The sequence below is a fragment of the Carcharhinus amblyrhynchos genome, unplaced genomic scaffold, assembly GCF_965287045.1.
Source record: "Carcharhinus amblyrhynchos unplaced genomic scaffold, sCarAmb.v2.hapA scaffold_37, whole genome shotgun sequence".
Lineage (NCBI taxonomy): Eukaryota > Metazoa > Chordata > Chondrichthyes > Carcharhiniformes > Carcharhinidae > Carcharhinus > Carcharhinus amblyrhynchos.
The window spans coordinates 10,767,289-10,782,162 of record NW_027649778.1 but is presented as its reverse complement, the minus strand read 5'-3'; the positions used below and the strand labels follow the sequence as shown (position 1 = coordinate 10,782,162).

The 14,874-nt window shown below is 49.2% G+C and overlaps 1 protein-coding gene across 1 annotated transcript in view; it reads left to right on the top strand.

Annotated features, from left to right (window-relative positions):
- Positions 1 to 263: 263 nt before the first annotated feature.
- LOC145362274 (cytochrome P450 2F3-like) overlaps positions 264 to 14,874 on the top strand; it is a 38,010-nt gene continuing 23,399 nt past the window's right edge. The window contains exons 1-2 of the mRNA XM_080218360.1: positions 264 to 504; positions 14,486 to 14,648. Of these exons, the coding sequence (XP_080074486.1) occupies positions 328 to 504; positions 14,486 to 14,648 (340 nt within the window). The 5' untranslated portion in view covers positions 264 to 327. The remainder of the gene's footprint in view (positions 505 to 14,485; positions 14,649 to 14,874) is intronic.

The following is a 14,874-nucleotide window of genomic DNA, read 5'->3' as shown; positions in this document are numbered from 1 at the left end:
ACTCAGATAAGAGCCAGTTACTCACGGACCTCATTGCACGGGGGGGGGGGGGGGGGAGGGAGGAAGTTTGATAAAACAATTACACGCATACCAAGAAAAACTTCAACCAGTAACAGTGAGGAGTAATGGGCTCAGTCACTGTCACAGACATGTCGTAACTCAGTGGGGGTAGATGTCTCCACCCTTGGGAGGGACTGACACTTCATTCTTATAAAGGTTGCACAGTACAACCGCGGCATCGCAGCTTCCTTCCACAGCCTGTTTCGACAGTCTAAAACTTAGCTTCAAAGGCGGGGGCAGAGCTGATTATCAGTGAGCTGAGCTGCTATGGATTCCACCTCCTGTGCAGTGACTCTCACAGTCCTCGCACTGACTCTGCTGCTGCTCGCGTACTGGAAGGCACGGTCCAGGCACCGCAGGCTCCCACCTGGTCCTCCAGCTCTCCCCTTCCTCGGCAATACCCTGCAGATAGACAAGACAGCCCCTGACCGATCCCTGATGAAGGTAAGCCGACTTTCTGTCATTTCTTCCCCCCCCCCCCAAAACAAAAGGGCAAAAGAAAACAGTAAAAATGAGGGGATAAGATCGTTGTGTCCCGAGCTGGTCTGCTTAAAAAAGGGGGAAATAAGAATATTGAAAGCATTAATGCATGCCCAATCTGCGTGCAGGTAAATTCGACACTCAGCGGGCAAGCACAGTGGTTAGCACCGCGGTCCCAGAGCGTCAGGAGCCCAGGTTCAACTCCGGTTTCGGGTCACTGTCTGTGTGGAGTCTGCATGTTCTCCCCGTGTCTGCGTGGGTTTCCTCCGGCTGCTCCGGTTTCCTCCCACAGTCCGAAAGACGTGCTGCTTAGGTGCTAAATTCTCCCTCAGTGTGCCCGAACAGGTTCCCAAGCTGTGCGGGTTAGGTGGATTGGCTGTGCTAGATTGCCCCTTAGTGTCCAAAGATGTGTAGGTTAGGCAGATTGGCCATGCTAAATTGCCCCTTAGTGTCCAAAGATGTGTAGGTTAGGCAGATTGGCCATGCTAAATTGCCCCTTAGTGTTCAAAGATGTCTAGGTTAGGTGGATTAGTGATGCTAAATTGCCCCTTACTGTCCAAAGATGTATGGGTTAGGTGGATTGGCCATGCTAAATTGCCCCTTAGTGTCCAAAGATGTATGGGTTAGGTGGATTGGCCATGCTAAATTGCCCCTTAGTGTCCAAAGATTTGCAGGTTAGGTGGATTGGCCATGTTAAATTGCCCCTTAGTGTCCAAAGATGTGCAGGTTAGGTGGATTGGCCATGCTAAATTGCCCCTTTGTGTCCAAAGATGTGTAGGTTAGGTGGATTGGCCATGCTAAATTGCCCTGTAGTGTCCAAAGATGTGCAGGTTAGGTGGATTGGCCATGCTAAATTGTCCCTTAGTGTTTAAAGATGTGTAGGTTAGGTGGATTGGTCGTGCTAAATTGCCCCTTAGTATCCAAAGATGTGTAGGTTAGGTGGATTGGCCATGCTAAATTGCCCCTTAGTGTCCAAAGATGTGCAGGTTAGGTGGATTGGCCATGCTAAATTGTCCCTTAGTGTCCAAAGATGTGTAGATTAGGTGGATTGGCCATGCTAAATTGTCCCTTATTGTCCAAAGTTGTGCGGGTTTGGTGGATTGGCCATGCTAAATTGTCCCTTATTGTCCAAAGTTGTGCGGGTTTGGTGGATTGGCCATGCTAAATTGACCCTACTGTCAGGGGGATTGGCAGGGTAAATGTATGGAGTTACAGGAATAAGGCCTGGGTGGGACTGTGGTCAGTACAGACTTGATGGGCTGAATGGTCTCCTTCTGTACCATAGGGATTCTACGATCCTATGAATATTGATCCAAACTAGAGGGGTGCAGAGGATTCACCAGGATTCTGCCTGGGATGGAACATTTAAGTTATGAAGAGAGGTTGGATAGGCTTGGGTTGTGTTTGTTGGAGACTGAGGGGTGAGCTGATTGAGGTGTACAAGATTATGAGGGGCACGGACAGATTAGACAGGGGGAGCCGTTCCTCTTAGTTGAAGGGTCAGTCACGAGGGGACAGAAGTTCAAGGTGAGGGGCAGGAGGGTGTGAGGAAAAACCTTTTTACCCCAGAGGGTGACGAGGCTCTGGAATGCGCTGCCTGGGAGGGGGAGTGGAGTCGGGATGCCTCACATCATAACATTCAGGGCTCTGGGCCAAGTGCTGGCAGCTTAAATTAGATGGGAGTTCAGGTTTCTAATGTATTGGTGCAGATTCGATGGGCTGAAGGGCCTCTACTTCATGCTATGATTCTAATCTTGTATACCTTATAGTGAAATATCGGTTAAAAGTTGGGGATGGCACCATTGGCACAGTGGTTAGCGCTGCTGCCTCCCAGGGACCCGAGTTCGATTCCCGGCTCAGGTCACTGTCTGTGTGGAATTTGCACATTCTCCCTGTGTCTGCGTGGGTTTCCTCTAGGTGCTCCGGTTTCCTCCCACAGTCCAAAGATGTGTGGGGTTAGGTTGATTGGCCATGCTAAGAAATTGCCCCTTAGTGTCCTGGGATGTGTAGGTTAGATGGATTAGTGGGTATAATATGTAGAGATATGGGGATCGGGCCTGGGTGGGACTGTGTTCGATGCAGACTCGATGGGCCGAAGGGCCTCTTTCTGTACTGTAGGGTTCTATGATTCTATGAAGACCGGCTGGTTAGATGTTAAATTCTCCCTTGGTGTCCCCGAACAAGTGCCAGAGTGTGGCGACTAGGGGATTTTCACAGTAACTTCATTGCAGTGTTAATGTAAGCCTACTTGTGACACTAATAATAAATAAAGTGGTAAATGAGAATACCTTGCTGAACTAATCTTGTATACCTTAAAATGGAATGTCGGTTTAGACTAGGAAATAAGAATCTTGTTCTGAATTATTAATCTGTGGGACACTGGTGTCACTGGCTGGCCAGCATTTATTGCCCATAGAATCATAGAAACCCTACAATGCAGAAAGAGACCATTCAGCCCATCGTGTCTGCACTGACCACAATCCCACCCAGGCCCTACCTCCATATCCCTACATATTTTACCCACTAATCCCTCTAACCTATGCATCAGGATACTAAGGGGCAATTTTTTTACCTACATATCTCAGTGCGCCAAGGGGCAATTTTAGCACGGCCAATCAACCTAACCCGCACATCTTTGCCCATCCTTAACCACTCCCCCTCCATCTGCGACCTTTTTCAATGAACCCATGCCCCTGGTACCTAAATTTGATTTATTATTGTCACACGTACACAGTGAAAACTACTGTTTCTTGCGCGCTCTGCAGACAAAGCATACCGTTCATGGAGAAGGAAAGGAGAGGGTGCAGGGTGCTGTGTTACAGTCGCAGGCAGGGTGCGGAGAAAGATCAGCTTAGTGCGAGGTAGGTCCATTCAAAAGTCTGATGGCAGCAGGGAAGAGGCTGTTCTTGAGTCGGTCGGTACGTGACCTCAGACTTTTGTATCCTTTTCCCGATGGAAGAAGGGGTGCGTGGGGGTCTTAAAATATGCTGGCAGCTTCGCCGAGGCAACGGCACCCCAACCAAAGGGAACCGGGCCCACTTGTCCACTCTATATCCCCGCCTCACCCACCCACCCCCCCCCCCCATAATTTTGTCCACTTCAACTAAATCTCTCTCACCTCAACCATTCCAAACAAAGTACCCTCAACCTACCCAATCTTTCCTCATCGCTGACGGTCCCCAGGCTTTGATGTGGAGCGTTGGACTGGGGTAAACACAGTAAAACGTCTCACAACACCAAGGTGAAAGTCCAACAGGTTTATCTGAAAGGGAACGCCGCAAGCTCTCAGAGCACTTTCTAAGGAGCGTCCCTGGTAAAAGCGACAGAGAAACCAAACATTCCTTCTCAGCTAACGTCAGCACCAATTTTGTGTCAACCTCCGTATATTAACCACAAGATACATGCGGCTCATTAGGAACCCAGATGAGAGTAATTACCAAAAAGGAGTAACAGATGCCAATCTCACGTCTGGGCCTGCAATATTCATCATCGTATGCATGCGGTTTTTAACCCTATTTGTCAGAGGGTTCGCACAACAGTTTATTCATTCATGGGACATGGGCGCCACTGACTGGGCCAGCATCCTTTCCCATCCCTCGTTGCCCAAGGACGTTTGAGAGTCAACCACATCGCTGTGGCTCTGGAGTCCAGACCGGGTAAGGACGGCAGATTTCCTTCTCTAAAGGGACATGAGTGAACCGGATGGGGTTTTTCCGACAATGGTTTCATCAGTAGATTCTTAATTCCAGATATTTTTTATTGACTTTAAATTCCACCGGCTGCCAGGTCCCCGGAACACGGTAGCACAGTGGGTTAGCGCTGCTGCTTCACAGCTCCAGGGTCCTGGGTTCGATTCCCAGCTCAGGTCACTGTCTGTGTGGAGTTTGCACATTCTCCCCATGTCTGTGTGGGTTTCCTCCCACAGTCCAAAGATGTGCTGGTTAGGTTGATTGGCCGTGCTAAGAAATTGCCCCTTAGTGTCCAGGAATGCGTAGGTTAGAGGGGATTAGTGGGTATAATGTGTAGGGATAGGGGGGTAGGGCTGGGTGGGATTGTGTTCGGTGCAGACTCGATGGGCTGAAGGGCCTCTTTCTGCCCTGTAGGGTTCTATGTATGTTGTTCTATTAGTTGAGTTTCTGGATGAATACCGGTGGCACAGTGGGTTAGCACCGCTGCCTCACAGCTCCAGGGATCGGGGTTCGATTCCCAGCTCGGGTCACCGTCTGTGCGGAGTTTGCACATTCTCCCCGTGTCTGCGTGGGTTTCCTCCGGGTGCTCTGGTCTCCTCCCACAGTCCAAACATGTGTGGGTTAGGTTGATTGGCCGTGCTAAAATTGCTTCTTAGGGATTAGCAGGGTAAATATTTGGGGATAGGGCCTGGGTGGGATTGTGGTTGGTGCAGACACAATGGGCCAAATGGCCCTCTTCTGCACTGTAGGATTTCTATGATTCTCTAAGTAGTCTATGACATTACCTCTAGATTATCCCCTCCCAGGTAGCACACAGTATGTGTTTGTTCATTGATTATTCTGTTTGTTTTAGACTCTGACAGTCTGTTACCATCAATCTCCGTATATATTTGTCTGCATGGCATACAAGGCAAGGCTAAATTGCCCTCTGCAGTGCCACACCTTGGATTTGACTGAGTTTTTTGGGTGACTGTCTCAATATCTCCCCGTGTGGCTCAAGTGTTGAAAGAGTCCACTCTGAATTCTGGAGTGTTGGGGGAGAGACAGTTGAATAGGTCGGGTCATAGAGTCCCTACAGTGCAAGGAGGAGGCTGTTCGGCCCATCGAGACTGCACCGACAACAATTCCACCCAGGTCCTATCCCACATACTTACCCTGCTAATCCCCCTGACACTAAGGGACAATTTGGCAAGGCCAATCCTCCTAACCCGCACATCTTTGGAAGGAAACCCACACAGGCACAGGTAGGATGTGCAAACTCCACACAGACAGTGACCCAAGCCGGGAATTGAACCCAGGTCCCTGGCGTTGTGAGGCAGCAGCGCTAACCACTGTGCCACTGCACCGCCCTTTGTACTATGTAGAAGAATGAGAGGTGATCTCTTCGAAACATGTAAGATCCTGAAGAGGCTTGATTGAAAGGGGGCTGAAAGAAGGGGGGAGGTGGTAGCTTAGTGGTGTTGTCAGTGGGCTAGTAATCCAGAGACTCTGGGTAATGCTGTGGATCCAAGTTCGAATCCCACCACAGCAAATGGTGAAATTTAAAAGTCAGTAAAAATTAAAAGGCGAAACCCTTGTCAATTGTTGGAAAAACCCAACTGGTTCACTAACGCCCCTTTGGGGAAGGAAACCTGCCATTCTTACCCCGCCTGGCCCAAATATGACTCCAGAGCCACAGCAACATGGTTGACTCTCAACAGAAATGGCGTCACTCAGTCCAAGGGGCAATTAGAGATGGGTAATAAATACCGGCCCAGCTAGCGATGACCGCATCCTTCGAGATCACAATTACCACCCAATCAGGGAGCTCATACTCCAAGAGATCAACATCATGTACCTGATTGAAGTCATTATACAACATTGACCTGAGGTGCTCATGGTGAGCTGGTAAATAGGTCAGGAACAGAGATGCCTACCTACCAACGCCAGTAATATTTGGGAATTAACCGGAATGTTCTTCTCTGAGGCGCAGGTGTCCAGTTACTTGTGTGATCAAATCCCACCCCCACCTTTTGCTTTATTAAATGGTGGCAACAAGACTGGGTGTCTGTGTGGAGTCTGCACATTATCCCCGTGTCTGCAAGGGTTTGCTCCCACTCCAAAGATGTGTAGGTTAGGTGGATTGGCCATGCTAAATTGCCCCTTTTTATCCAAAGATGTGCAGGTTAGGTGGATTGGCCATGCTAAGTTGCCCCTTTGTGTCCAAAGATGTGCAGGTTAGGTGGATTGGCCATGCTAAATTGTCCCTTAGTGTCCAAAGATGTGCAGGTTAGGTGGATTTGCCATGCTAAATTGCCCCTTAGTGTCCAAAGATGTGCAGGTTAGGTGGATTGGCCATGCTAAATTGTCCCTTAGTGTCCAAAGATGTGCAGGTTAGGTGGATTGGCCATGCTAAATTGCCCCTTTGTGTCCAAAGGTGTGTAGGTTAGGTGGATTGGGCATGCTAAATTGCCCCTTTGTGTCCAAAGATGTGCAGGTTAGGTGGATTGGCCATGCTAAATTGCCCCTTTGTGTCCAAAGGTGTGTAGGTTAGGTGGATTGGGCATGCTAAATTGCCCCTTTGTGTCCAAAGATGTGCAGGTTAGGTGGATTGGCCATGCTAAATTGCCCCTTTGTGTCCAAAGGTGTGTAGGTTAGGTGGATTGGCCATGCTAAATTGCCCCTTTGTGTCCAAAGGTGTGTAGGTTAGGTGGATTTGCCATGCTAAATTGCCCCTTAATGTCTAAAGATATGTAGGTTAGGTGGATTGGCCGTGCTAAATTGTCCCTTGGTGTCCAAAGATGTGTAGGTTAGATGGATTGGCCATGCTAAATTGCTCCTTTTGTCCCTGGATGTGTGGGTTAAGTGGATTAGTGGGGTAGACACGTGAGGTACAGGGATAGGGCCTGGATGGGATGTCGAAGAGTGGGTGCAAGCCTGATGGGTGGAGTAGCTACGATCACTTGCTGAACTTCTGCTACTCAGTGTTTTATTGGAGTTTACTGGTGTAAGACTAACAGGAAATGCTTGATAAACAGTCGTGTCATGAGAATCAATGTTTACTCAGAATGGGAAATTCCAGCTCACAAACAAATAGATATACATATAGCTGAACCATGTCGATAGATATTTGAACAGTAAAGGAATTAAGGTGAGTGGGTGGGTAGGTGGAGATGAGTCCATGAAAGGATCAGCCATAATCTTATTGAATGGCGGAGCAGGCTTGGGGCCTACTCCAGTACCTAGTTCTTATGTTCTTATTTTAATAGACAACGGAACAACACACTTTCCCAGTTAGCATGTTCCAGTGACCTGGTGATGCATTGACTCATATAAGGGGGAGGCAAGGATGTAATGGTTTTTTCCACCGGATTAGCCGTGGCACATGTTGGAATTTGAATAAAAATTTGCAATTAAAATTCTCATGAAACCATTGTCAGAAAAACCCATCTGGTTCACTATTGTCCTTGAGCGAAGGAAATCTGTTCGGCCTACCTGATCTGGCCTACATGTGTCTCCAGACCCACAGCAATGTGGTTGACCCTCAGGGATGGACAATGAATGCTGTTCCACTTTCTTTTATTCATTCGTGGGACATGGGTGTCGTGGGCCAGTATTTATTGCCCATCCCTAATTGCCCTTGGAGGGCAGTTGAGAGTCAACCACATTGCTGTGTGGCTCTGGAGTCACACGTAGGCCAGACCAGGGTAAGGACGGCAGATTTCCTTCCCTAAAGGGACATTAGTGAACCAGACGGGTTTTTCTGACAACTAGAACATAGAACATAGAACATTACAGCGCAGAACAGGCCCTTCGGCCCACAATGTTGCGCCAACCAGTTAAAAAACAATGACCCTCTAACCTAAACCAAACCCTTACCATCCATAAACCTATCCACGGATCTCTTAAACGCCCCCAAACTAGGCGCATTTACAACTGCAGCAGGCAGGGCATTCCAATCCCTCACCACCCTCTGGGTAAAGAACCTACCCCTGACATCCGTCCTATAACTACCACCCCTTAATTTAAAGCTATGTCCCCTCGTGCTAGCTTTCTCCATCCGAGGAAAAAGGCTATCACTATCCACCCTATCTAAACCTCTAATCATCTTATATGTTTCAATAAGGTCCCCTCGTAGCCGCCTTCTTTCTAACGAAAACAACCTCAAATCCCTCAGTCTCTCCTCATAGGACCTCCCCTCCATACCAGGCAACATCCTGGTAAACCTCCTCTGCACCCTCTCCAAAGCCTCCACATCCTTCCTGTAATGTGGGGACCAGAACTGCACACAATACTCCAAGTGCGGCCGCACCAGAGTTTTGTACAGTTGCAACATCCCCCTACCAATAAACGCCAAGACACCGTATGCCTTCCTAACAACCCTATCTACTTGATTCCCAACTTTCAGGGATCTATGTACACATACACCTAGATCCCTCTGTTCATCCACACTATTGTTTCACAGTCATCAGTAGATTCTTAATTCTAGATTTTTTTTAAAAATTGAATTTAAATTCCATCACCTGCTGTGGCGGGATTCGAACCCAAGTCCCTGGGATATTAGTTGAGATTAATAGTCAAGTGATAACAACACTATGTCATTGCCTCCCTCTAGATTTTAAGTAAAACGGATAGAGATTCAATCACATATTTTGAAAGGGACTGGGATGAAGTCTCGCTGGAGAAATAAAATTACGGATAGAATGGGAGAAAAGGGAAGTTTTAAAGTTTATTTATTTGTCACGAGTAGGCTTGCATTAACACCTCAATAAGAACATCGCTACACTCCGGCTCCTGTTCGGGTACGCTGAGGGAGACTTAAGCACGGCCAATGTACCCAACCAGCACATCTTTCAAACTGTGGGAGGAAACTGCAGCACCCGGAGGAAACCCAGGCAGACACGGGGAGAATGTGCACTCTGAATCTCACCAGCAGTCCAGTTAGAGTGCTTAATGAATACTGGGCGGCACAGTGGTTAACACTGCTGCTTCACGGGTCCTGGGTTCGATTCTTGGCTCGGGTCACTGCCTGTGTGGAGTTTGCACATTCTCCTCGTGTCTGCGTGGGTTTCCTCCAGATGCTCCAGTTTCCTCCCACAGTCCAAAGATGTGCGGGTTAGGTTGATTGGCCGTGCTAAGAAATTGCCCCTTAGTGCCTGGGTTAGTGGGAATAATATGTAGGGATATGGGGATAGGGCCTGGGTGGGATTGTGTTCAGTGCAGACTCGATGGGCTGAAGGGCCTCTTTCTGCACTGTAGGGATTCTATGTTCCAGGTTAGATGTCCACAGGAGGGACAGCGTCACAAGGCTTGCTTCGCTCACCTATCCCCGAAGACAATTTCCATGCTCTAACGAGAATGGCACTTTGAACAATGTGCTAATTGCCTAAATTAATTAACGTTGACAGTGACCCAAGCCGGGGATTGAAGCTAGCTCTCTGGCGTTGTGAGGCAGTCGTGTTAACTACAGTGCTGCTGTCGCTGGCCGTTAACTGATAGCCTCTTCGAAAAAAGCTAACTTCTGAGCCTCCTACCTAGGGGTGATCTTCTGGTTCTGAAGCTCACACGGAACGAGGGCTGAGGAAACAAACTGAATGGGCCGAAGGGCCTCCCCAGCTCTGTATGATTCTACAAAACCTAAGAACTTTGAGTTATAAAGAGAGGCTGCATAGACTGGGGACTTTCTTCGCCAGAGCGTATGAGACTCAGGGGTGATCTTAAAGAGGTCTGTAAAATAATGAGGGGCATCATAGAAACCCTACAGTGCAGAAAGAGGTCCTTTGGCCCATTGGGTCTGCACCGACCACAGGCCCTACCCCCATATCCCACCCACTAATCCCTCTAACCTACGCATCCCTGGACACAAAGGGGCAATTTCTTAGCATGGCCAATCAGCCTAACCCGCACATCTTTGGACTGTGGGAGGAAACCCACACAGACACGAGGAGAATGTGCAAACTCCACACAGACAGTGACCCAAGCCAGGAATCGAACCCAGGTCCCTGGAGCTGTGAAGCAGCAGTGCTAACCCACTGTGCTACCGTGCTGTTCCATAGGTCAGCTAGATAGTCAACATCTTTTCCCAAATGTAGGGGAGTCTAAAACTAGAGGGCATAGGTTTAAAGTGAGAGGGGAGAGATACAAAAGGGTCCAGAGGGGTAATTTTTTCACACAGAAGGTGCTGAGTGACTGGAACGCTCAGCTGTCAGAGGTAGTAGTAGAGGCGGGTACAATTTTGTCTTTTACATAAGAACATAAGAAATAGGAGCAGGAGTCGACCATCTAGCCCTTCGAGCCTGCCCCGCCATTCAATAAGATCATGGCTGATCTGAAGTGGATCAGTTCCACTTTCCCGCTTTCTCCCCTTAATTCCCCTGTCTATCAGAAACCTATCCACCCGTGACTTAAATATATTTAGCGAGGTAGCCTCCACCACTTCAACGGGCAGAGAATTCCAGAGATTCACCACCCTTTGAGTGAAGAAGTTCCTCCTCAACTCTGATCTAAACTGCCCCCCCTTATCTTGAGGCTGTGCCCTCTAGTCCTGCTATCCTTTCTAAGGGGGAAGAATCTCTCTACCTCTACCCTATCCATCCCTTTCATTATCTTATACGTCTCTATAAGATCCCCCCTCATCTTTCTAAACTCCAACGAGTACAGACCCAGTCTGTTTAGTCTCTCTTCATAGTCCAACCCCTTCATCTCCGGTATCAGCCTAGTGAACCTCCTCTGCACTCCCTCCAAGGCCAATATATCCTTGCGCAAGTGCGGCGACCAAAACTGCACACAGTACTCCAGCTGCGGCCTCACCGGTGCCCTGTACAGTTGCAGCAAGACCTCCCTGCTTTTATATTCTATCCCCCTCGCTATGAAGGCCAGCATCCCATTCGCCTTCTTGATCACATTTAAAAAGCGTTTAGACAGTTACATGTATAAGATGGGGTATAGAGGGATATGGGCCAAATGCGGGCAACTGGGGCCAGCTTAGCGGTTAAAAAGAAAGGGACGGCATGGACAAGTTGGGCTGAAGGGCCTGTTTCCACGCTATGTCTCGAAGTGCCTCAGCGATTCCCTCAAGGCATTGCAACATCCGAAGATTTTGAGGGCCTTACACATTCCCAGCTCCTGCGTCAACGATTATTTGTTTCCCTGGACATGTGTTTACCCAGAGCATCTGGTCAGGATATCTCCCCGCCCTCTCTCCTTCGCCCCCGCCCTCCCCACACCCTGTATAAACTTAAACCTCGCTGGTGCTTTCCAGATAGGAGCCAACTGTCCGATAAGCCATTTCTTTCACCCAGTCAATTTTTGGGGAGAAGTTACGTGCATGCAAAATTATATAAGGAGGAGTTAGGTGCAGCAGGCGATCAGATAGCAATCAGAATATTTCTGGATGACTGGAGCTCTATCGAGATGCGGGTGAGGGAGGACAAACACAAAGCTTCCAAAAATAGCACGGTTTTGACAGAAAAGATGAACTAAGATACTGGGAATCTAACTACGGAGATGGACAATGACAGCTGATAAACAAAACTACAGTCGCTGATCCGCGGAGGGTGGGGTTTGCCACAAGAACAGGTTTTTTCACTTTATGTAAAGTGACAGAAGGTTAACTATTTCCGCGATAAAAGAGAAGCTTTCTTCATTCTCTCCTGGGGTAGAATCGTAGAAACCCTACAGTGCAGAAAGAGGCCCCTCGGCCCATCGAGTCTGCACCGAACACAATCCCACCCAGGCCCTACCCCCATATTATACCCACTGATCCCTCTAACCTACACATCCCAGGACACTGAGGGGCAATTTAGCACGGCCAATCAACCTAACCTGAACATCTTTGGACTGTGGGAGGAAACCCACGCAGACACGAGGAGAATGTGCAAACTCCACACAGACAGTGACCTGAGCCGGGAATCGAACCCAGGACCCTGGAGCTGTGAAGCAACAGTGCTAACCCACTGTGCTAGATGGGGGCAGCAGGGTGGTGCGGGGAAGGTTGGTGGGGGCAGGGGGGGGGTCCAGCTGGTAAGCATTTATGGCCCATTCCAAATTGACCATCCCTTATTGCCCTGAGTGTCTCATTTGGCCACTTCGGACAACACTTGAGAGTCAAACGCAAGGGTTGTATGGTGTCACTGTGGTTAGCACTGCTGCCTCACAGCGCTGGGAGCCCGGGTTCACAGGTAGTCACGAGATAGCTAACACCAGCACAGGGTGAGGCGATTGATAAGGCTGTAGAAAACTACTAGTATCTTTAGCTGTACAAATCCACACAGCTAATATTGGTGTATACCAAGCTCTTGTAAGGGCAACAATGATGTGGAGATCATAGAAACCCCACAGTCCAGAAGGAAGCCCTTCAGCCCATCGAGTCCACAATCCCACCCAGCGCCTGTCCCCATAGCCCCACATATTTACCTACTAGTCCCTCCGACACTAAGGATCAATTTAGCACGGCCAATCAGCCTAACCCGCGCGTCTTTGGAGGGTGGGAGGAAACCCACGTAGACATGGGGAGAATGTGCAGACTCCACACAGGCAGTGACCCGAGCCAGGAATTGAACCCGGGTCCCTGGCGTTGTGAGGCAGCAGGGCTAACCACCGTGTCGATATACTGCGGGCATCGGACTGGGTTGGGCACAGTAAGAGCTCTCACAACACCCTCCGAAAGCTCGCGATTCCAAATAAACCTGTTGGACTTTAACCAAGAGTTGTGAGACCTCTCACTAAGGGTAACAACAGTTTAGTTACCTTGATCTAACTCTGCCCAGGCTAATAATACAGCGACCACAGGCTGTGGGGGAGGCAGTGGCGCAGTTACTGGACTTGCAATCCAGAGATCCAGGGTAATGCTCTGGGGATCCAGGTTCGAATCCCACCATAGCAGATGGTGAAATTTGGATTCAATAAAAATTCAATTAAAAGTGACTGTGAAACAATTGTCGGAAAAACCCGTCTGGTTCACTAACGCCCGTTCAGGGAAGGAAATCTGCCATCCTTACCCGGTCTGGCCTACACGTGACTCCACATCAATGTGATGAGTTCTCAAATGCCTCAGGAATGGGCAACAAATGCAGGCCAGTGGCGTCCGCATCACATTTGAACGACGTTTAAAAAAATCTACTGGTCTTGCCGGATATACTTGGTGACGGCAGGCAGGATGGTGGCACACCAGAATCCCACTGCCTACCCACATCTGCCAGGATTAAGCTCCCAACGTCCAGTTGACAGCCTTCCCTTCCCACCACCAATGGGGGGCCCTCAATTGGCCAATCGATGACCGCTTGGGATAAAAGCAGACACGGGGAACCCGAAACAAAAACAGGAAAGGTTGGAAAAACACAGTGGGTCTGGCAGCATCTGTGGAGAGAGAAAAACAGAGCTCACGTCTCAAGCTCTGAGGAAGAGTCACAGGGACGTGAAACACGGGGCAGGAATTCTCCACCTTCCTGCCTCGAGGTGGGAAATTCCCATCTGAAGTCACTGGACTTTTAATGGATGGTTAAAAGCACAGTGGTTAGCGCTGCTGCCTCACAGCGCCAGGGACCCAGGTTCAATTCCAGCATTGGGTGACTTAGGTTTCCAGTTCTCCCCGCATCTGTGTGGGTTTCCTCCAGGCGCTCCGGTTTCCCCTCACAGTCCCAAGATGTGCAGGTTAGGTGGATTGGCCATGCTAAATTGCCCCTTAGTGACCAAAGGTGTGCAGGTTAGGTGGATTGGCCATGCTAAATTGCCCCTTAGTGTCCAAAGGTGTGCAGGTTAGGTGGATTGGCCATGCTAAATTGCCCCTTAGTGTCCAAAGGTGTGCAGGTTAGGTGGATTGGCCATGCTAAATTGTCTCTTAGTGTCCCAAGATGTGCAGGTTAGGTGGATTAACCATGCCCTTTAGGGGGTTTGGTGCAGGTGTGTTGGGTTGGTAAATTCTCAGGGTTACGGGGACATGGCAGAGGGGAGGGCTCAGGCGGGATGCTCTTTTTGGAGAGTCGGTGTGGACTCAATGGGCTGAATGGCCTATTTCTGTATTGTAGGGATTCTAAAACCATGCACAAGTGAGCACTGAGCCTGCAACTTCTGTGCAGATAAGCACGGGAGAGGAAGTTGGAGATAGCGATGGCTTTGTGTTTTTTGAAAGATCTCTAGATAGCAAAGAGCTCAGGCAGAGGAGCCCTGGGAACAGGTTGGGGAACCCTCAGGCCCGCGGGGGCCTTTTCCTTGTCGTAAGCGGTTCCCATTAATGGGATTGTGCCTCTCTGTCTGAATCCCACACTCTGTCTTTACAGATGAGTGAGAAGTATGGTTCCGTGTTCACGGTGTGGCTCGGACCCCGGCCTGCGGTGGTGCTGTGCGGCTTTGAAACGGTCAAGGAAGCGTTGGTCCATCGGGCAGAGGATTTCGGGGCCAGAGGCACGGTGCCGTCCATCAGGAAAATCACAAAGGGATACGGTAAGAATTGAGAGATTTGGGCATCGGACATTCCCATTCCGGAGGTGACGGCCTGGTGATATTACCGCTGTCAACTAGAAACTCAGCTGGTCAGGGTGCATTGACCCGAACTGGGGGAAATCTCCCAGCAACTTCATTGCGGTGTTAATGCAAGCCTTACTTCTGACTAATAAATAAACTTGAATTGTTCTGGGGGACCCGAGCTCGAATCCCATCACGGCAGATG